General features: G+C 36.7%; 2 protein-coding genes across 5 annotated transcripts in view; both read left to right on the top strand.

Annotated features, from left to right (window-relative positions):
- Window positions 1–24,749, top strand: part of GABRA3 (gamma-aminobutyric acid type A receptor subunit alpha3) — a 402,002-nt gene that overhangs the window by 185,182 nt on the left and 192,071 nt on the right. The gene's annotated exons all lie outside the window — the stretch shown is intronic.
- LOC116582602 (eukaryotic translation initiation factor 4B-like) lies at window positions 2,830–5,284 on the top strand. Its single transcript, XM_032330178.1, has one exon. It carries the CDS (start codon window positions 2,834–2,836, stop codon window positions 4,667–4,669), a length of 1,836 nt encoding a protein of 611 aa, XP_032186069.1. The 5' UTR covers window positions 2,830–2,833; the 3' UTR covers window positions 4,670–5,284.

Raw genomic sequence — 24,749 nt, 5'->3', positions numbered from 1 at the left:
TTGCTTCTTCCAACCTTTTTGTGATTACATGCAATTTATTTTGTATCTCAATTATAACATTTTTTTAGTTCACCCTGACTAGTTTAATGTCTTTTATCTCTGTAGTGAAAATTTCTCTGGTGTCTTCTATGTTGTTTTTTCCCCCACCCAGCTAGTGTTTTTATGATGATTTTTCTAAGTTCTTGTTCAGATATATTCCTTCTATCTGTTTTGAGTAAATCCCTGGCTGTGGTTTCTTCTTGATCTTTCTTTTGGAGAGAATTCATTTGTCTTGTCATTTTGTCTAGGTTTTTGTTTCTTGCATGTTATGAAAGCTTGATATGTTTCCTACTCCTGAGACTAATGCTACATTAATACGGGGTAATATACTGTTAGGAACTTGATACTTCTGTTTCTGGTATATGGTGTGTCATTCTGTTATTGGTTTTTGGTTGTTCTTTCCCACAGGGAAGTCCTCTGCAGAGTTCTTCCTTGTCTGCAGTGGGGACTGTTTGGACCTTTAACTAGATATGCTTTGATTTGTTTGTTAAAATAAGCCTGGCAAAAAAACAAATAAACAAAAAACCTGATCCAAAAATTAGAAAAGGAAAAAGAATGAGAAACACAAAGAAACAGACAAACAAAAAACTATAAACCTGATTCTAAAGAAAAAGAAAAAAAAGAAGACTGATTCAGAAAAAGAAAAAAAACAAAGAAGCCAAAAACTAAAAACTTGATTCCAAAGGGGAAAAATATGCTTGGTCCTATTTCCACAAGAACTGAAGCTGATGCTTTGAAGCACTTTATGATCAGTAGACTTGGTAAATGTGGGGGAGCTTGTGCTGGTCCTCTGGCATAGGAGACTGCTATACTGGCTCACAGTCATACCTATCTTATTAGAGATTCCCCTGCAGGGTGTAGGGGGTGGTGGTTGGTATAAGTGGTTCCACCCCTAACTGAAGATACTGTGTTGTTTCATGAAGTCCCACTGTTCTAGTGTGTAGGGGGAAGGTGGCATCACCCCATTTTCTCATGCCCAGGGAGGGAAGCTCATGCCCACCATTGTTCAGAAAGCCCTCACAGAGAAGTCAATCATCTCCCCTCATATGTCCCAGGCTTCCATCAGATCCCTACCCTCAGTCTGCCTATGCTCAGGCCATCAGCACACCTCACTCCATGATTCTCCTGGTGTTTGTTTATTTGTGTTTTAATCTCTGGCATGTGGCTAGGATTCAAAACTTCAAATCTTAAAAGACCCAACAAAATGCAGACCTGCTTCTGTCCTCTAGAGGAGGGCCTCACAGCACTGTGTCTGGTGCTATTTGGTCCCAGATGAACAGTTACATGGACACATGGGTGCTTGTAGTTTATGGTGAAGTACCATAAAAAGCTATGACTAGGTTATCTGCCCTCTGCAAGTGCTTCTGTCCCTTGCTGATGAGCAGCTACTCAATGGTGCCTGGCAGGTCTTTTCTCCTTGGAGAGGTAATATATCCTCTTCCAAATGTACTCTAGGAAGGGGAACGTTCTTTCCCAGTGTGACCCAGGGGATCCCTGTACCATGCTGTCCACTGTCTGTTCTTGGGCTTCTGCCCTCCTTTTCCCCAGGAGTACTGCTACCCACCCATCTTGACTCTGGTGAATGGCGTGGACTTAAAAACCTCAGAAGTTAAACTCCACTGTTTGTAAAAACTTGTGATAGTCAATTCCTCTCTATTACCCAGTGGATTTGGGGGGAGTGTTTTACTTGTGTGACCTGATGTACTGCTTTCTCTCCCCTTCTCTCTTTCTCTGTGCCCTCTCCTCCATAGCACTGTGGATTTTCTCTCTGTGAATTCACATTTCTGCACCTCTTACCTGCCATGTTCTCTCCCTCTTATTGTGTAAGTTGTTCTCTTAATCCTCAGATTGATTTCCTAGGTATGCAAAATGATTTGATATTGATCTGTCTGTTTGATGGAATCAGTCAAACCTGGGGTCCCTCATCTTAACTCCTTCCCTGGTGCTATTTTCTAAAACAGAAAACATTAGAAGAGGAGCAGGTTATTTGGTTTTATTCTATTTCTTTTGGAGTTGTGGCTGGAACATATAAGGTAGGGGAAGAGGTGGAAATTAACTTGTAGACATGTAGAGTTTGACTGTCCATGAAAAATCTGGGTAGAGCTTTTTGCTATTGGTTAACATAGAGTAACAGAGACCATATTTACCTTTATCGCTAGTTGTAAGCAATTTGATCATATCCCTTTGTGTAATTTTATTAATGTTTCTTATCTTTTGAGATTCTTGGTGAGAATTATAATTTTCATCAAATTTAGAACGTTTTTTTCATTTTTTATTCAAATACATTTTCTGCTTTCCTTCAGATAAAGAGAAAATCTTAAAAGCAAACATAAACAATGAATTATGGAACACTGAAAAGAAATTAAAAAAAAAAGCAAACAGTAAAACAAAACATTATGTTCAGAGGGAAAATTTTAGAAGGACAGCAGACTTCTTGTCAGAAATAACCAAACAAGAATGTAGTTAGCAATAGCTTTGACGTACTGGATAAAACCTGTCAATCTAGAAATATGTAACCAGAGATAATACATTTAAAAAATATAGCACAATAAATACTTTTTCAGACTCATAGAAGCTGAAAAATTCACCAACAGATGTATACTGCAAGACATGTAAATGGAAGTGTGTCAGACAGAAGAAAAATAATACCAGATAGAAATATGAATTTATACAAAGGAGGGAAGAGCAACACAAATAAAAACTATGTAAGTAAATATAAGATAGATTTTTTCCAAATCTCTGTAAATGATAAATGACTATGTAAAGCAGAAATAAAATAAATATATCTCCCAACATGGCGGCCTCAGCAAAAAAGAAGAATAAGAAGGGGAAAACTATCTCCCTAACAGACTTTCTGGCTGAGGATGGAGGGACTGGGGGAGGAAGCACCTATGTCCCCAAACCAGTCAGCTGGGCTGATGAAACAGATGACCTGGAAGGACATGTTTCAACCACTTGGCACAGTAATGATGACGAAGTGTATAGGGCACCTCCAATTGACCGTTCTATCCTGCCCACTGCTCCACGGGCTGCTCGGGAACCCAATATCGACCGGAGCCGTCTTCCGAAATTGCCACCCTATACTGCTTTTCTAGGGAACCTGCCCTATGATGTGACAGAAGAATCCATTAAGGAATTCTTTAGAGGATTAAATATCAGTGCAGTGCGTTTACCTCGTGAACCCAGCAATCCAGAGAGGTTGAAAGGTTTTGGTTATGCTGAGTTTGAGGACCTGGATTCTTTGCTCAGTGCCCTGAGCCTCAACGAAGAGTCTCTAGGTAATAGGAGAATTCGAGTGGACGTTGCTGATCAAGCACAGGATAAAGACAGGGATGATCGTTCTTTTGGCCGAGATAGAAATCGGGATTCTGACAAAACAGATACAGACTGGAGGGCGTGTCCTGCCACAGACAGCTTCGATGACTACCCGCCGAGGAGAGGTGATGATAGTTTTGGAGACAAGTATCGAGATCGTTATGATTCAGATCGATACCGCGATGGGTATCGGGATGGGTATCGTGATGGCCCACGCCGAGATATGGATCGATATGGGGGCCGGGATCGCTATGATGACCGAGGCAGCAGAGACTACGACAGAGGCTACGATTCCAGGATAGGCAGTGGCAGAAGAGCATTTGGTAGTGGGTACCGTAGGGATGACGACTACAGAGGAGGCAGGGACCGCTATGAAGACAGATACGACAGACAAGACGATCGGTCATGGAGCTCCAGAGATGATTACTCTCGGGGTGACTATAGGCGTGATGATAGAGGTCCCCCTCAAAGACCCAAACTGAATCTAAAGCCTCGGAGTACACCTAAGGAAGATGATTCCTCTGCTAGCACCTCCCAGTCCACTCGAGCGGCCTCTATCTTTGGAGGGGCAAAGTCTGTTGACACAGCTGCTAGAGAGCGAGAAGTAGAAGAGCGGCTGCAGAAGGAGCAGGAGAAGCTGCAGCGCCAACTGGATGAGCCAAAACTAGACCGTCGGCCCTGGGAGAGACACCCAAGCTGGCAAAGTGAAGAGACTCAGGAACGAGAACGGTCCAGGACAGGAAGTGAGTCATCGCAGACTGGGACCTCGGCCACATCTGGCAGAAATGCACGAAGGAGAGAGAGTGAAAAGTCTCTAGAAAATGAAGCACCCAGTAAAGAGGAAGACTGTCACTCTCCAACTTCCAAGCCTCCCAAATCTGAACAGCCTCTGAAGGTAATGCCAGCCCCTCCGCCAAAGGAGAATGCTTGGGTGAAGCGAAGTTCCAACCCTCCTGCTCGATCGCAGAGCTCAGACACAGAGCAGCCATCCCTTACCAGTGGTGGGGGGAAAGTAGTTCCAGCTCAACCACCTGAGGAAGGACCAGCAAGGAGAGATGAAAACAAAGTAGATGGGGTGAGTGTCCCAAAAGGCCAAAGTGGGAACTCCAGCCGTGGCCCAGGAGACGGAGGGAACAAGGACCACTGGAAGGAGTCAGATAGGAAAGATGGGAAAAAGGATCAAGACTCCCGATCTGCACCTGAGCCAAAGAAACCTGAAGAAAATCCAGCTTCCAAGTTCAGTTCTGCAAGCAAGTACGCTGCTCTCTCTGTTGATGGCGAAGATGAGAACGAGGGAGACGATTACACCGAATAGACCTCTGCATCCTGTGCTTTCTCCTAGTCTCTCCACCCTGGAACATTCGAGAGCAAATCAAACCTCTCTCCAGACAAGACAATAAAACTCACCATCTCCTGGAGACCTTTCTTAACTTTTTTTTAAAAAAACAAAAAACAAAAAACAAAATGAAATGAAATTCTTTTGCATGCTGCTGCAGCCTTTAAAGTATTGAACTAACTGGAGAATCGCCAATGTAGCCAGAGAGAAAGAGACGTACAGCTTTTCATGGGAAGGTTGTGCGTTTTTGCGACACATGCAGTTGCCTGTATGATTAGTACCTGGGGGCCTCCATTTAGCAGAATGGCAGTGACAGCGATGCAGTGTCTGGAACCTGGTTGAACAGTAGGGCAGGCTTAAGGAAGAGTGTGAGATTTCTACCTTTTAATTCTTATGATCCTGTTGTGGCATATATGAATTCTCAAACATTATCTGAATAAATTTTCCATCCTTGGAAAGGTAGGTTTAGTCTCTGAAGTTCTAGTCTCTAGGAGGCTGCCTGCCCCTCCTCTTTCTTAATTCGGAGTTCCTGGGGCTTCCTGGGGGGATTCCTTCATTTTTACCCCCCAGGGGGGTAGTTGGGAGTGAGTCTCTGGACCACTAAAGAACAGGACTGCTTGGTGACCAAAATACGCAGGGAAGTCGTAGTTTGAAAAGAGGCTATGGGAAAGGGACTAATTATTTTGCACCAATGATTGGGGGGAAATGGCATGACCTCCAGTGAACACTGGAGCAGGAAGCATTTCAGGATCATGGGAATTCCCAAGTCTTTACTGTGTCCTGGTTTTGCCCTTTCTTAAACACTATCCTTTCTGGAAGTTCACATATATCCACAGTCTGTTGAAATCTTGAAGCTTTGAAAATGTAGGCTCTCCTCCTGGTCTCCTATCCTCATGCTACTGTTCGCTGTTAGCTCCCCCAAAGCAGCTTCTGCTTAAACCACACACCTGACCTGGGCTTTCTCTGTCCACCCCAGGGAGCAGAAGCAAATAAGGAATCACAGGCTCTTCTCCAGCAAATCTTGGCTCTTTCGTGTCTTTTGGACTCTCACTCCTTTTCCTCCATTCCTGCTTCGATTTCTTTGACCCCTGTTACACCTCAGAAAACTGGAATTAATGGTCTTGGGTGGTGAGTGAGGATGGAAAATAGGGACACTGTGAGCTGTTCTTACAACCTTGATGGGGGCTTTTTGGTTTTGTTCTTAAGTTTTCCTTCTCCACTGAAATTCCATACCAGTGTTTGGATTTATAATGTGGCCTCAACCAATGTGTGGTTTTTGGTGGTTTTGAGGGTTTTTTTTTGTTTTCTTTTCTTAAGCTTCCCTCAAAAGAACAAATAATAATGGAGAGAACTGTTTAACAAGGTCCTGGTTTCTGTTGTACCACAAGAGCTTAACTTCCCTCCTTTTATGTGCACCTTTGTACTGTCAGCCCAGGGGACGGTGTCCTTATGGGTAATACTGAGACCGGCAGAGAAATGACACCTTGGTCTCCTGTTCGCGAGCCCTTCTCCCATCAGTCCTAGGTTAGACCCTGCCCTTCCAGCAGACGTGTCAGTGGAGTGCTGCAGCAATGAGCTAATGAGTCCTTTACCCCGTGGACATAAAAAGACTGACCAAGTGAAGTAACTTTAAATAATTGGCTTGGATTGGCCAGTAGCCAGGAAGTGGATTTTAGAGAAATACCCAAGGCTGAAAGGGGTTGGTGTTTTGTTGTTGTTGTTGGGTTTTTTGTTTCAATACCATTGAAAAGGTAGGTTTTGCCCTCTTTGGGTCTACTCCTTCCAAATGGTTGTATCCAAAACTGTTTTTTCCCACTCCCCTCCTGCCCCTGTTTCCATAGAAACGGGTTCTGTCCCGCTCCTTAATACATGTAAAATTTGTACAAAATATCTTCTATGAAAATGATTTGTAATCTGTAGACTTAACACCTGGGAGATCTCTTGAGATGTAAAATCCCATCCTTTGGGTTGTGGGCTTTTTTGTTTTGTTTTGTTTTCTCCAAATAAATCTGATCTTTAAAGTTCAAAAAAAAAGAAAAAAAAAATATATATATATATATAGTATGACAACAATAGCACACAGGCCAGGAGAAGACAAAATAGAAATATACTGTTGAAAGTTTTTTATACTGCACGTGATGTAATATAATAACTTGTAGGCAGATTGTGATAAATATGTATGTTGTTGAACTTAAAGATAAATTATTGCTAATAAAGCAAGAAATGTTCTAAAAATAGAATAATAAAGATAATTGGTAGGGAGGCAGAAAGAGAAGAAAATGTAACAAAAATAGATAAAACAAATAGAAAAGCAATAAAATGATATCATCATCATGTTAAATATAAATAATTCAAACATCTACTTTAAAAGGCAGAGATAGTGAAATTGGCTTTTTTTTTTAAAGCAAGATACAAAATTACCTACTGAGAGAAATCCACCTTAAATATAAAGCTGTAAATAAATTAAAAATAAAAGGATAATGTCCATCAACCGATGAATAGATAAAGATGTGGTATATATATCTATAATAGAATACTGTGCAGCAATCAAAAGAAACGAAATCTTGCCATTTGCAATGACGTGAATGGAATTAGAGGGCATTATGCTGAGTGAAATAAGTCAATCAGAGAAAGATAATTATCATATCATCTCCCTGGTAATAAGTCAATAAGTCAATCAGAGAAAGATAATTATCATATCATCCCTGATATAAGGAATTTGAGAGGCAAAGTGGGGGGTTTGGAAGGTAGGGAAGAAAAACAATGAAACAAGATTGGATCAGGAGGGAGACAAACCATATGAGGCTCTTATGCTTTATGTTACAAAACAAACTGAGGGTTGCCAGAGGTCAGGTATGGAGAGGGTAGTTGGGTTATGGACATGGGGGAGGGTATGAGAGCTGTGAAGTGTATAAACCTGATGATTCACAGACCTGTACTGCTGGGGCAAATAATACATTATATGTTAATAAAAAAGTGTTTATTTCTAAATAAATAAATAAATTAAATAAAAGGATGGAAAATGGTGCACCATGCCAACACTAATCAAAAGAAGGTTGGAATGGCTATTTTAATATCAGAAAAAAGATATATTAGAGCAAAAAATATTGCTAGAAATAAAGAGGGCCATTTCATAATGAAGGGGTCAATTCATTAAGAGTACATAACAATCCTAAATATTTCTGCACCTAATCACATTACATCTAAACACATGAAGCAAAGATTGAGAACTGAAATGAGAAACAGGTTATCTCTAATTATCGTGATTCCAACAGTTCTCAATAAGCAATATAAGCAATATAACAGTAGGTAGAAAATAGGTAAAGGCAACAGAAAAAAGAACTACACTATCAACTGACTTGACTTGATTGGCATTTATAGAACAGTCCAACCAAAAAAAAGGAGAATACACATACTTTTCAAGTATATGTACTTTCTCTCTGTCAAATAAATAAAAATCTTAAAAAAAGAATGTTCAAATTTCAAGTATTCATACCACATTTACCAAAACAGACCATATTCTTTGTCATAAAAAGATAAAAAAAACTTATAACATATAAAGTATGTTCTCTGGCCACAATGGAATAAAATTAGAAATTAAAAATAGAAATATACCTTGAAAATCTCAATGTACGTGAAACCTAAGAAATAAAGTCCTAAATAAATCATAAGTCAAAGAAGAACACAAAAGAAAATGCAAAACTTTTTCAATTGAACAAAATAAAAATATGATATAAAGCAGTGCTAAAAGGAAAACTTGTTACACTAGATGGCTATGTCAGGAAAGATTAACCTTAATGTCCCAAGCCTTCACTTAAAAAACTGGAAAAGAAAAGAGCTAACAATAGTGATGTAAATAATAAGTATAAGAGCAAGAATCAATAGGGCAAAATCTCTGAGTCATGGCTCTGATTCTGAGGCTGAGAACAACAGCATAATTTTCTCTGAGGTACAACACCACTTCAGTTACCAAGTGTTTGGTGGAGGGGTATTGGTAGCAGCCCCAAGTTTCCTCAGCTCACACTTTCTGGCATGGACCACTGCCCCACAAGCCAGATCAAGGACACTTGAGGCCACAGTACTCTCAGCAGGACCTTATCCAAATTAGAGTCACTGGCATGATTTATTCAAAGTGCTGGAAAAAAAAACTATAACCAAGAATATTCTATCTGGCAAGGTTATTATTCAGATTTGAAGAAGACAATTTTACAGACAAACAAAAGTTAAAGGAGTTTAGCACCACTAAACTAGCCTTATTAGAATTGTTAAAGGGATTTCTTTAAGTAAAAAAAAAAATGAGTATTTCCACTATTAAATGGATAAGAAATGGCCAATTGAACATAATAATTAAAAAAGAAATAGACACAATTAAGACATAATAAATTTATAAATAAAACCATGTAAAATATAACAGCGTATGCATAAAATGTGGAAGAGGGGGGAAGGAGTAAAAAATAAAAAAAGAAAAAAGTTTTTAAAGAATGTATTTGAACTTAAATGACCATCAACTTAGTATAGACTGCTATATACTTGGGATTTTATATATGAACTTTATGATAACCATAAACCCAAAACCTGTAATAGATACACAGAAAATAAAGAGGAAAAAAAAAACTGAACATAACTTTACAGTAACCATCAGTCACTGCAAAAGAGAGCAAGAGAAAAAGAAAAGAACAGAGAAGAACTACAAAAACAACCAGGAAACAAATAACAAAATTGCAGTAAGTACATACATTTCAATAATTACTTTAAATATAAATGACCTAAATTCTACAATGAAAAGACATAGTGTGGTAGAACAGATTAAAAAAAATTTAAAAAGCAAGACCAATTTATATGCTGCCTATAATAGACTCACCTCAGACCTAAAGACACATAGACACTGAAAAGTGAAGGGATGGAAAAATACCATGCAAATGGAAGTGAAAAAAAGAAGACTGAGTAGCAATACTTATGTCAGACAAAGCCTACTTTATATTTTTGTCCTTTTTTAAATATTTTATTTTACTTTTTATAAGGGGAAAGAGAAAAAGAGAGGGGGCAGGGGCAGAGAGGGCCAGAGAGGGAGTCTTTTTTTTTAATTTTTTATTTTTTATAAACATATATTTTTATCCCCAGGGGTACAGGTCTGTGAATCACCAGGTTTACACACTTCACAGCACTCACCAAAGCACATACCCTCCCCAATGTCCATAATCCCACCCCCTTATCCCAAACCCCCTCCCCCCAGCAACCCTCAGTTTGTTTTGTGAGATTAAGAGTCACTTATGGTTTGTCTCCCTCCCAATCCCATCTTGTTTCATTTATTATGCAGCCATCAAAAGAAATGAAATCTTGCCATTTGCGACAACATGGATGGAACTAGAGCGTATCATGCTTAGCGAAATAAGTCAAGCAGAGAAAGACAACTCTCATATGATCTCCCTGATATGAGGAAGTGGTGATGCAACATGGGGGCTTAAGTGGGTAGCAGAGAGGGAGTCTTAAGCAGACTCCACACTCAGCACAGAATTTGATGTGGGGTTTGATCTCAAAATCCTAAGATCCTGACCTGAACCAAAATCAAGATTCAGATGCTCAATCAACTGAACCACCCAGCCACCCCCAGACAAAACAGACTTGAAAACAAAGACTGTCACAAGAGACAAAGAAAGACATCACATCATGATAAAACAATCCAGCCAGAAGATATGAAAATTGTAGATATTTATGCACCCAAAAATGAAGTACCTAAATACATAAATAAAATATTAATAAACATAAAAAAGAAATTGATGACAACACAATGATAGTAGGAGACTTCAACCTCCCACTTTTATCAGTGGCTAGGTCATCTATGCTGAAAATCAATAAAGAAACAGTGTCTTTGAATGGCACATTAGATGAATGGACATAACAGATATATACAAAACATCCATCTAAAATAAAAGAACACACATTCTTTTCAAAGGCATATAGAACATGCTCAAGGGGGGCACCTGGGTGGCTCAGTGGGTTAAAGCCTCTGCTTTCGGCTCAGGTCATGATCCCAGGGTCATGGGATCGAGCCCTGCATCGGGCTCTCTGCTCAGCGGGGAGCCTGCTTCCTCCTCTCTCTGAATGCCTCTCTGCCTACTTGTGATCTCTGTCTGTCAAATAAATAAATAAAATCTTTAAAAAAAAAAAAGAACATGCTCAAGGATAGATCCCATGTTAGGCCACAAACAAGTTTCAATAAATTTAAGAATATTGAAATCATACTATGCATCTTTTCCAATCACAATGATATGAAACTAGAATCAATCATGAGAAAAAAAATTGGAAAAAACCCACAAATACGTGAAGGCTAAACAACATGATACTAAACAACCAATGAGTCAATGAAGTAATCAAATTAAAGATTTAAAAAAATACACAGAAACAAATGAAAATGAAAACATAATGTTCCAAAATCTTTGGAGCACAGTGCAATCCATTTCAAGAAGGAAATATATGGCAATATAGGCCCACCTTAAGATACAAGAGACAGCTCAACTTATAACTAAAGGAACTAGAGAAAGAACAAAGCCCAAGGTGATTAGAAGAAAGGAAGTAGTAAAGATCAGAGCAGAAATAAATCAAGACTAAAAAAAAAAAAGTAGAAAAAACAACAACAACAAGAGCTTGTTCTTTGAAAAGATAAACAAAATTGATAAAATCTTAGACTTATCAGGAAAAAAAAAAAGAAGGACCCAAACAAATAAAATAAAAAACAAAAAGTAACAACTGACCACACATAAATACAAAGGATGATAAGAGAATACTATGGAAAATTATATACCAATGAGCTAGACAAACTAGAAAGAATTGATAAATTCCTAGAAGCATACAATCTTCCAGCTGTGAATCAGGAAGGAAGAAATAGAAAATTGGAACAGATCAATCAATAGCAATAAAAGTTAATTGGTAAACAAAAACTACCAAAAAATAAAAGTCCAGGACCAGATGGATTCACAGGTGAATTGTACCAAACATTTAAAGAAGAGGTTAAACTCTCTTTAAACTACTCAAAAAAATGGAAGAGTAAGGAAAAATTTCAAATTCAAACTTATCCTGACACCAAAACCAGACAAAGGCACTACAAAAAAGGAAAACTGCAGGGCAGGCAGTATTTCTGATGAATAAATATGCAAAAATCTTCAACAAATATCAAACCACATTCAACAATACATTAAAAGGATCATTTACCACAAACAAACTGCTTTTATTTTGGGGATGCAAGTGGGTTTTGATATTCACAAATCAATCAATATGGTATGCCACATCAACACAATGAAGGATAAAATATACATGATTATCTCAACAGATATAGAAAAAGTATTGACAAAATTCAAACTCTGTTCATAACAAAAACTCCCAACAAAGTAGGTTTAAAGGAAACATACCTCAACATAATAAAGACCATTTATGAAAAACAGCTAGCATCATACTCAATACTCATCATATGTAGAGGGAAAATAGAGAGCTTTTTCTCTAAGATAAGAAATAAGAAAGGATACCCACTCTTACAATTTTATTTAACATAGTACTGGAAGTCCTTGTCTCAACAATTAAACAAAAAGAAAAATCAAATAAGAAGCATCCATATTGGTAAAGAAAAAGTTAAACTGTCACTATTTGCAAGTGAGTTGATACTATACGTTGAAAACCCTAACACTCCACCAAAAAAAAACTACTGGGAGTAATAAATGAATTCAGTAAAGTTGCAGGATACAAAATTAATACACAGAAATCAATAGTGTTTCTATACAGTAATAATGAAGTAGCAGAAAGAGAAATTAAGAAAGCAATTTCATTTACAATTACTCCAAAAAGAACAAAATATATAGGAAGAAGTTTAACCAAGGAGGTGAAAGAACTGTTCTTTAAAAACTGTAAGACATTGATGAATGAAATTAAAGACAACACAAATAGATAGTTCACATTCATGGATTGGAAGAGTTAAAGTTATTAAAATATCCATACTACCTGAAGCAATCTACAGATTTAATGCAATTCTCATTAGAACACCAACAGCATTTGTTGCAGAACTAAAGCAAAAAACACTAAATTTTGCATGAAATCACACACCAAAAAAAGCCCCAAATAACCAAAGCAATCTTGAGAGAGAAGAACAAAGCTGGAGATATCACAATTCTGGATTTCAAGATACAAAACAAAGTTATAGTAATCAAAACAGTGTGGTACTGACTCAAAAATAGATGCATCTATGAATGACTCTCTATTCATCTATGAATGAATAGAGAGCCCAGAAATAAACTCATATTTATATAGTCAATTAATCTATTACAAAGTTTGCAAGAATATACAATGGGGAAAAGACAGTCTCTTCAACATATGTTATTAGGAAAACTGGAGAGCTATGTGCAAAAGAATGAAACTGGACCGTTTCCTAACACTGTACACACAAAAACTCAAGTTGGATTAACAACCTAAATGTGAGAACTGAAACCATAAAAATGGTAGAAGAGACACAGGCAGCAATTTCTGTAACCATAGTAACATTTTTCCAGGTATGTCTCCTAAGGCAAGGGAAATAAAAGCAAAAATGAACTATTGGGACTACACCAACCAAAAAGCATTCATACAATGAAGTTAACCAACAAAAGTAGAAAGGTAATCTACTGACTGAGGGAAAATATTTGCAAATGATATATCCAATAAGGGGTTAATTCTCAAAATATGTAAAGAACTTACACAACTTAAAACCAAACCCAAATAATCTGATTACAAAATGGGCAAAAGACTTGAATAATCATTTTTCCAAAGAAGACATATGGATGAGAAGGGAGTTGGGGGAAATTGGAAGGGGAGGTGAACCAAGAGAGACTATGGACTCTGAAAAACAATCTGAGGGTTTTGAAGGGGCAGGGGGTGGGAGGTCAGGGTACCAGGTGGTGGGTATTGGAGAGGGCACGGATTGCATGGAGCACTGGGTGTGATGCAAAAACAATGAATACTGTTATGCTGAAAATAAATAAAAAATAAATAAAAAAAAAAGACATATGGGTGACCAACAGAGACATGAAAAGATGCTGAGCATCACTCATCATCAGAGAAATGTAAATCAAAACTATGACGAGGTGTTACCTTATGCCTATCAGAATGATCAAAATGAAAACACCAGAAATAATAAATGATGATGAGGATGTGGTGAACATGGAATCCTCATGCACTGTTGGTGAGAATGTAAATAGATGAAACTCTTACAGATAATAATATGGAAGTTCCTCAATATTTAAAAATAGAAATGCCTTATGAGTAAATAATTTTGCTACTAGGTATTTACCCAAAGAAAATGAAAACACTAATTTGAAAAGATATTTGCACCCTTATGTTTACTGTAGCATTATTTACAATATCCAAGATATGGAGCCAACCCCAGTGTTCATTAATAGATAAATGGATAAAGAAGATATGGTTTATCTATACACATGAGCACACACACACACTGGAATATTACTCAACCATAAAAAGACAAGGTTGTACCATTTGCAACAACATGGATGGACCTACAGGACATTAGCTAATAAAAATAAGTCATACAGAGAAAGACAAACACCATATGATTTGACTCCAATGTGGAAATTTAAAAAAAAATGAAGTTCCAAAAATTCATTTTTGCTTTTGTTTCCTTTGTCTTTGGAGACATTTCTTGAAAGAAGTTGCTGTGGCTGATATCGAAGAGATTACTGCCTATGTTCTCCTCTAGGATTCTGATGGATTCCTGTCTCACATTGAGGTCTTTTATCCATTTTGAGTTCATCTTTGTGTACGGTGTAAGAGAATGGTCGAGTTTCATTCTTCTACATATAGCTGTCCAGTTTTCCCAGCACCATTTATTGAAGAGACTGTCTTTTTTCCACCGTGTATTTTTTCCTGTTTTGTTGAAGATTATTTGACCATAGAGTTGAGGGTCCATATCTGGGCTCTCTACTCTGTTCCACTGGTCTATGTGTCTGTTTTTATGCCAGTACCATGCTGTATTGGTGATCACAGCTTTGTAGTAAAGCTTGAAATCAGGCAACATGATGCCACCAGTTTTGTTTTTCCTTTTCAACATTTCCTTAGCAATTCGGGGTCTCTTCTGGTACCATACAAATTTTAGGATTGTTTGCTCCAGTTCTTTGAAAAATTCCCATGTAATTTTGATTAGAATGGCATGGAAAGTATAGATTGCTCTAAGCAGTATAGACATTTTTTTTTTTTTAGCAGTATAGACATTTTAACAATGTTTATTCTAATGCTCCTTGAGCATGGAATGCTCTTCCATCTTTTTGTGTCTTCTTCAATTTCTTTCATGAGTGTTCTGTAATTCTTTGAGTACAGATCCTTTACCTCTTCGGGTAGGTTTATTCCCAGGTATCTTATAGTTCTTGGTGCTATAGTAAATGGGATCGATTCTCTAATTTCCCTTTCTGTATTTTCATTGTTAGTGTATAAGAAAGCAACTGATTTCTGTACATTGATTTTGTATCCTGCCACATTACTGAATTGCTGTATGGTGGTGGGTATTATGGAGGGCATATATTGCATAGAGCACTGGGTGTGGTGTATAAACAATGAATTATGGAACACTGAAAAGAAATTTTAAAAATTTAAAAAAATAAATTAATTAATAAACCAACAAAAAGTAGAAACAGATCTATAAACACAGGGCACAAATTGGTGTTTGCCAGAAGGGAGGCGGGGGATAGGCAAAATGGGTAAAGGAGAGTGGAAGATATATGCTTTCAGTTATGGAATGAATAATTTATGAGAACAAAAGGTACAGCATAGGGAAGATAGTCAACAACATTGTAATAGTGTTATTTGTGACAGATAGTAGCTATGTTCTTAGTGAGCATAACATCACATATAGAGAAGTTGATTTATTATGTTGTATACCTGATATTAATGTAACACTGTGTGCCAACTCTACTCAAATAAAAAATTAAAAAAATAAAACTATGAATGATAAACCACCCTTGCATTTCTAGAATAAACTGCCTGACCACAGTACATTATTATTTTATATATCACTATATTTAATTTGCTAATACTTTGTTTTGGAGTTTTGTATTTTTTAAGTAAACATTGGTCTATTGCTTTCCTTTATTTGTAATGTCCTCATTCAATTTTGGTAATGTTTATTATGCTGATCTCATACAAAGAGCTGGAAAGTTTTCCCTCCATATCTACTCTCTGAAAAGCTTTTGTGAGATTAACATTATATTTTCCCTGAAAATTTAGAAGAATTCACAGGTGGAACTATTTGAGCCAGTTGGTTTTTTTTTTTTTTTTTTTTTGTGAAAGAAGTTTTTTCCTTTATCAAGTATTAAACGCCATTATGAGACAGACTATTAGATGTTCTGTTTCTTCTCTCATTACTGTAAGAAGTGTTTTTTAAGGAATTTATCTATTTTATACAGGTTGTGAAATTTATTGCCAAGAAACTGTTAATATCCTCCCTCTCATTCCCCCCTTTCCCCTCCTCCTCTTTTTCTTCTTCATCTCCTTCTCCTCCTTCTCCTTTTCCTCCTCCCTCTTCTTCTTCACTGTAGCACCTGTAGTGATAATCAACTTTCCATTCTTAATATTGGTCATTTTTGTTTTCTATTTTTTTTAATCTCCCTTACAAGGGATTCATCAATTTTATTTTTTTCAAAGAACTACCTTCATCTTTATTGTTTTTTCTTCCTTTCTGTTTCTTTTATATTTTATTGATTTCCTCTCATTTTAGTTTTTTTTTCTAATATACAATATCAAGGCTGTATATTTCATCTAAACACAGACTTAACTGTACCCCATGAATTTTAAAATGTATCTTCATTACTATATATATTCAATGTAAAATATTTTTCAGTATCTTTTAATTTTGTTTCGATCTACAAACTACTTAGAAGTTTATTGTTTAATTTACATGGAGTTTGTGATTTTCTTATTATTTTGAGACTTATTTTTAGCTTAATTTCACTATGGTTAGAAAGTAAAGTATAAATGATTTTAATATTGTAAAACATAAGGTAAATACATAAACAAATATATATTAGAAAACATTATGCTAAGTAAAATAAGCCAGGGAAAGACAAATATTGTATATTCTCACCTGTAAGCGAAAACTTAGAAATCCAAACTCACAGAAATAGAGGGTAGAATGGTAATTTCCAGGGGCTGGATGGAAGAATGGAAAAATTGAGATGTTTGTCAAAGGGTACAAACTTCCAGTTCTTAAGATGAATAAGTTCTGGAAATCCAATGTACAGCATGGTTGACTGTAATTAATAGTACTGTATTATATACTTGAAAGTTGGTAAGAAAGTAGAACTTAGATGTTCTAACCCTCCTCACACACACAAAGGTAATTATATGAGGGGATGGAAGTGTTAAGTAATCTTATAGTGGTAATCATTTTATAATATATGCATTTATCAGATCATACCATTTAAAAAAAAATTAAGATTTTATTTATTTATTTGAGAGAGAATGAGTGAGAGAGAGCATGAGAGAGGAGAAGTTCAGAGGGAGAAGCAGACTCCCCAAGGAGCTGGGAGCCCGATGCAGGACTCAATCCTGGAAGTCCAGGATCATGACCTGAGCCAAAGGCAGTCACTCAACCAACTGAACCGCCCAAGCACCCCCATTTTATAGCTAAACTTAAATATATTTTATGTTAATAATATCTTAAGCTGGGAAAAAACCTCTTTATCTGATTGATATGCATATTTCACTTTTTACGTCCTTCAGTTTTTACTTTACAGATATAAATGCAAGATATAGACTACAAACAGAATAGAGTTGTGACATTTTCATGTTTGAATAACTCTTTTATCATTATGAAGACTCCCTCTTTTTTTTTTTAATAATGCTTCTTGCTCCAAAGTCTATGCACTTTGACTATAATCAGTATAGCTACACTGCTTTTGGGGGCAAAGTGGAGGAGTTAGTATTTGCATTGTATATCCTTGTCCATTCTTTTCAAAGTTTATGTATACTTATACTTAAATGTTTCACTTGTTAGCCGCTAATAGTTGAGTTTTATTGTTTTATCCAGTTTGAAAATCTAGTCTTTTACCTGGAGTAGTTAGCTTATTTACATTTAAAGTAATTTGCTAAAAGATCATTTATACTACTTTAATATTTTTTCTATTTACCCACCTTTGTTGGGTTTGGCTACCAAACCCCGAGACGTGAATGAAAAGATTACTCCAGACACCTTAGCAAGAGAAAAGAGAGGCCTGGAGACCAGATGCTGTAGTGGCAAAAGGCCTCAAGCCAAGCTTTGTCTCCACTTTTATTGGGATCATATCAATACACCAAGTGCAAGCACGAAACAAGGAGGCAAGTAGTTCATGAAGTACGTGACCACCAGAGGTGACTGCTTTTCTTTAAAGTTTCAATATTTACTCCCTGATGAGAACCTTAAGCCACAGTAAGAATCTGACCACTTTCAGCCAAGAAACTTGAAAGGAGGCCCAGCATTCCAGGCACTTCTCTTTTGCTTTTCAATTCGTCTCATCCAGTGAGGCATATACAGGTCAAGTTTTGTCTATTCGGGCACTGTGAGTTCCCATAACCTTCTTTTTTTTAATTAAAGTATAATTGATACACAATGTTGTATGAGTTTCAGGTATAAAACATAGTGATTCAACTTCTCTATATGTTATGCTATGCTCACCACAAAGCATAGCTATCGTCTGTCACCATACAACACTACTACAATACTATTCACTATATTACCTGTGTTGTACCTTTCACCCCTTCCATCAAAACAAGATAACATTTGTGGGTGAAAGCAAAACAGTCTAAGACCTATGTCATGCTCATAGTAGGATAGCTTCTGTGTACTCTGTACTCTGCCTTGACCTGAATCTCTTCCCCTTCAAACAGGAATTGCAGCAGAGAACATTGACTTTTTAGTCAGACAGAGGAAAAGGTTGATTGGTCCTACCTCTGTCAGTTGTTCTAGTTATGTGAATGTGGAGCATGTTCTTAATTTCCCAAATCTTTTTATCATCTGTAAAAATAAAGTTGAGATAAGTATTTTGTCAGGTTGTTCTAGAGATTAAGAAAATACATAAATCACTAGGCAAACTCAATGAATATGAGTTAGTTTTGTTCCTTTTCTTCCACCCAAGTACTGTGAAGGAATGTGCTTGACAGGTGTTTACCGAAATAATGAACAAAAGATGGACAGAAAGGGTAAAACCTCTCCCAAATGGCAATTTTAATATAACATTCTTTTTTTTTAGAAATAGCTCTCATTCTTCACAGGAAAAGTGACAAGAGGAATGAAAGAATGATTGCAAGAATTTTCTTCTCCAGGAATTTTGAAGAGAGAAGTCATATAGATAAAACATCTGACAGAGTAATGTTCATAGTATTAGATGGCAAGGAACAGTAAATAAATTATTTTTGAATTGAAAGATAGATATAATCTTATAAATAACCAAGGCAGCTTTTCAATTCAGGGGATAACTACAACATTTTGATTTTTAGCAAAAGGGAGAAATTGTGTAAGCAAGTTATTAGGCATAACTATGGAATTATAGAAGATTTGTGGCAGTGTGACACACAAAGTCTACACTTGGTCAATGGGCACTTAACTCCTTAGGGAAGATATTAATGACTAAACATAGATTTATTGAACATTAGTTGGATTTATATTAAAACCAAATGATAACTTCCTTCTTGAGAGGAATCCACATCATTATAAACCTCTGTCATAAGATCTCAGTGGTTTGGTATGGTGGCAATAGTCTTGGACTTAGAGAAGACTTCAATTATAACCATAGTTCTTCTACCAATGACTTATTAATTTTGAGCAAACCCATTCCTGTCCTTTACTTGATGACCTGTAAATGAATTTAGATTCCAGCTCTTTTATTCTTCTGTTTGATTATTTAAAGTGCTACATCTATTGTCTTACTACCATACAAGTTCTTGTCCACTGTGCATCCTTTCCTGGCCCTCTAAGTGTTCAGTGACTGGATAGTGTGAAATTAAGTGTGCCTCCTGATATTTACGCCAAAGAGCACACCTTGTGTATTCCTGGGTAAACACCATCACCTAGTTTCAATTCATCACTGAATCACTCCATATTTCAGAAACATAGTTGAAATGCCTGTAAAATCATGAAATGTCTGTAAGCTGAATAATGAGGCACAGAATGTTGTCTCTTGAAGGAAGTTGCATCTTTTTATGGACCAACCTCTCTTCCAGGTTAATAATCCCTTTTATAGCAACTCTAATAATTAGCTATCTAGATTCTACTTGAATATCTCTAGTAAGTGAGGTGTTAGTGCCACTTTAAACCTCTGTAGGAAGTTCTTTCCATTGTTGGGCAGTTTTAATCAGAGAATTATTCCTTATTTTGAGGGATTGTACTCCTTTTGCCCTCTAAATTCAGTCTATTCCCCTTTTCCCAGGATGAACCTCATGGTATTTGAGGGGAATTCTATCTTCAGTGTCTTCAAATATCTTTTATATTATATGGTTTCAAGGCCTTTCACAATCCTGGTCACTGTTCCTGTCAGGATCTTTCAAACCATGTTCCACTAAATATTAATATCCTATGAGAAATCAGTAAGTGATCCAGTCTTTTTAAAAATGATTTTATAATGCATAAACAATGAATCTTGGAACACTGAAAAAATAAAGTTAAAAAAATAAGAAAAAAATAAGCCACAATTATAACAAAAATGATTTTATTTTATCAAATGCTTGGGTAACTTAACAAAGTCAAATAGGTTTTTAATGTAGGACTATACAGATTCCTTAATGTTTTAATAATAATTATGAATATGTAGGAAGCAATTTTAGTATGTCATCTTTTGTGACCGTAGGACTTTCCCCTCACCTCCAAATATGTATTAACCTCTCATTTACATGCAAGTAATCCATAGATCAGCTTGGGAAATACTGCTCTGGAAACTATCCAGTGTATAAATATCCAATGTCAACTGTACTTTCTGGAACTGAGCATAATACTCTAAATGTTTTCTAGCTACTTCACAGTACAATGAGGACTATTAGTTCTCCCATTTTACATATCATACTTTTATTAATGTAGCCTAAAATATAATTAGTCTATCTGGTGATAACATTACACTCTTGGATTATTTTCAGCTTTTTAATCAAATAAAATCCATCAGATCTTACTGTCTTGGTTGTTGGCAAGCCAATTGCCTCAATCTTATATATTACAGTATTGATTTTTGAACATAGATGCATAGACATCTTAATAATGTCTATGCATGTGAGACAGAAATCCATCAAAATCCTAAAGGAGAACATAGGCAGTAACCACTTCGACAAAGGCCACTGAAATGTCTTTCAAGACACGTCTCCAAAGCCAAGGGAAACAAAAGTGCAAATGAAGTTTTGGGACTTCATCAAGATAAAACTTCTGCACAGCAATGGAAACAGTTGACAAAACAAAGAAGCAGCCCACAGAATGGCAGAATATATTTGCAAATGACACTATAGACAAAGGGCTGATATCCAAGATCTATAAAGAATTTCTCAAACTCAACACCCAAAAAACAGATAATTAAATAAAAAAATGAGCAGAAGACATGAGCAGACACTTCTCCAAAGAAGACATAAAAATGACTAAGAGACACATGAAAAAGCGTTCATCATCATTAGCCATCAGGGAAATTAAAATCAAAACCACATTGAGATACCACCTTACACCAGTTAGAATGGCAAAAATTGACAAGGCAAGAAACAACAAATGTTGGAGAAGTTGTGGAAAAAGAGAACCCTCTTACACTGTTGGTGGGAATGCAATTTGGTACAGCCACTTCAGCTAACAGTGTGGAGGTTCCTCAAAAAATTAAAAAACAGAGCACTGTATGACCCAGCAATTGCACTACTGGGTATTTACCCCAAAGATATAGATGTAGTGAAAAGAAGGGCCATATGCATCCCAAAGTTCATAACAGCAATGTCCACAATAGCCAAACTGTGGAAAGAGCCAAGATGCCCTTCAATAGACAAATGGATAAAGAAGATGTGGTCCACACACACAATGGAATATTACTCAGCCATCAGGATGAATACTCAACTTTTGCATCAACACAGATGGGACTGGAGGAGATTATCTTGAGTAAAATAAGTCAAACAGAGAAAGATAATTATCATATGGTTTCACTTATTTGTGGAATAGAAGGAATAGCATGAAGGACATAAGAAGGAAGGGGAAAATGAAAGGGGAGAAAGCAGAGTGCAAGACAAACCATGAGAGACTAGACTCTGAGAAACAAACTGAGGATTTTAGAAGTGGCGGCAGGGGTGGGGAGACAGGTGATTCAGGTGATGGGTATTAAGGAGGGGACTGATTGCATGGAACACTGGGTATTATATGCAAACAATGAATCATGGAACACTACATCAAATACTAATGATGTGCTGTGTGGTGACTAACGTAACATAATATAAATAAATAAATAATAAACAAGCAAATAAACAAATAACCAAAAACATAGATGCAGGAATTTCTATTTATCTGTATTAAATTTCATACTATACATTTCTCTCTAAACACTTCAACTCACATAAATCTTGAAGTTTTAGTTATACTATTCAGTTTATTGACTATCACTTTTAGTTTAATGCTATCTCTGTATTTGAGTCAGCATGTCTTCTACATCTTTTGAATTTTTGCCAGCTTTACTGAGATATAAGTGCCAAAATTATAAAATATTTAAAGTATACAATGTGATGATTTTATATACATTACACATTGTGAAAGGATTTTTCCCATCTAGTTAATAAACACATCCATTAACTCACATATATATTTTTTTCTGAGGGAGAATATGTGAAAATACCTAAATTCTACTCTCTTAGCAAATTTCAATTGTACAATACAGTGTTATCAACTATAGTCACCATGTTTTACATTAGATCATCAGAATTAATTTATATTATAGGTAAAAATTTGTACCCTTTTTACAAACCCTATTTCCTCCACCCCCAGACACTGGCAACTATTTTTTTACTCTCTTTTTCCATGAGATAGACTTTTTTTCCTTAAGATTGCATGTATAAGTGATACCAGGAAGTATTTTTCTTTCTCTGTCTGGCTTATTTCATTTACCATAATGCCCTCAAGATCCATCCATGTTGTTGAAAGGGCAGGATTTAATTTCTTTTAATGGCTGGATAATATTCTGTTGTATATGTTTTGTGTGTTTATTACATCTTTATCTATTCACCTCTCTTTTTAAATTAACATATAATGTATTATTTGCTTCAGGGGTATGGGTCTGTGACTCATCAGTCTTACACAATTCACAGCACTCACCATAACATGTACCCTCCCCAATGTGCATAACTCAGCCACCCTATCCCTAACTCCCACCCCCCAGCAACCCTCAGTTTGTTTTATGAGATTAAGAGTCTCTTATGGTCTGTCTCCCTTCCTGGTCCCATCTTGTTTCATTTTTCCCCCACCCTACCCACTATGACCCACCTCCCTGGTTCACAAATCCCTCATAATTGTCTTTCCCTGATTGGCTTATTTAACTTAGCATAATATCCTCTAATTCCATCCCCATTGTTGCAAATGGCAAGATTTCACGTTTTTGATGGCTGCATAGTATTTGTGTGTGTGTGTGTGTGTGTGTGTATGTGTGTGTGTGTGACAACTTCTTTATCCATTCATCTGTTGATGGACATCTAGGTTCTTTCCATGGTTTGGTTATTATGGACATTGCTGCTATAAACACTGGGTTCCATGTGCCCCTTTGGATCACTACATTTGCATCTTTAAGATAAATACCCAGTAGTGTGATTGCTGGGTCGTAGGGTAGCTCTATTTTCAACTTTTTGAGAACCTCCGTACTGTTTTCCAGAGTGGCTGCATCAGCTTGCATTCCCACAAACAGCGTAGGAGGGTTCCCCTTTCCCCACATCCTCACCAACATCTGTTGTTTCCTGACTTGTTAATTTTAGCCATTCTGACGGGTGTGAAGTAGCTCATTGTGGTTCTGATTTGTATTTTCCTGATACAAAAGATGTTGAGCACTTTTTCATGTGTATATTGGCCATTTGGATGTCTTCTTTGCAGGAATGTCTGTTCATGTCTTCTGTCTATTTCTTGATTGGATTTTTTTTGTTCTTTGGGTGTTGAGTTTGATAAGTTCTTTAGAGATTTTGGATACTAGCCTTTTATCTGATAAATAATTTGCAAATATCTTCTCCCATTCTGTCAGTTGTCTTTTGGTTTTGTTGACTGTTTCCTTTGTTGTGCAAAAGCTTTTGATATTTTTAAAAAAGATTTTACTTATTTGAGAGAGAGAGAGAGCACAAGAGGGGAGAAGATCAGAGGGAGAAGCAGACTCCCTATGGAGCTGGGAGCCCAATGTGGGGCTCAATCCTGGGACTCCAGGATCATGACCTGAGACAAAGACAGTCGCCCAACCAACTGAGCCACCCAGGCACCCAAGCTTTTGATTTGATGAAGTCCCAATAGTTCATTTTGCCTTCTTCCCTTGCCTTTGGTGATGTTTCCAGGAAGAATTTGCCACGGCTGAGGTTAGAGAGGTTGCTGCCTGTGTTCTCCTCAAGGATTTTGATGGCTTCCTATCTCACATCTTTCATCCATTTTGAGTCTATTTTTGCCTGTGGTGTAAGGAAATGGCCCATTTTCATTCTTCTGCATGTGCTGTCCACTTTTCCCAATACCATTTGTTGAAGAGACTGTCTTTTTTCCAATAGGTACTCCTTCCTGCTTTGTCGAAAATTAGTTGACCAAAGAATTGAGGGTCCATTTCTGGGCTCTCTATTCTGTTCCATTGATTAAATTCTTTTTGTGCCAGTAGCATACTGTCTTGATGATTACAGCTTTGTAATAGAGCTTAAAGTCTGGACTTGTGATGCCCCCAACTTTGGTTATCTTTTTTGACTTTCCTCTGGATATTTGGGGTCTTTTCTGGTTCCACACAAATTTTAGGATTATTTGTTCCATTTCTTTGAAGAAAATTGATGATATTTTGGTAGGGATTACATTAAAAGTGTAGACTGCTGTAGGTAACATAGACACTTTCAC

This window comes from Mustela erminea, chromosome X, assembly GCF_009829155.1.
Source record: "Mustela erminea isolate mMusErm1 chromosome X, mMusErm1.Pri, whole genome shotgun sequence".
NCBI classification, from domain to species: Eukaryota; Metazoa; Chordata; class Mammalia; order Carnivora; family Mustelidae; genus Mustela; species Mustela erminea.
The sequence above is the reverse complement of the archived record's forward strand: the minus strand, read 5'-3'. Positions and strand labels throughout refer to the sequence as shown.

Excerpts from the sequence above, each read along its gene's own strand:
- LOC116582602 (XM_032330178.1), top strand. The coding sequence starts at position 2,834 with ATGGCGGCCTCAGCAAAAAAGAAGAATAAGAAGGGGAAAACTATCTCC.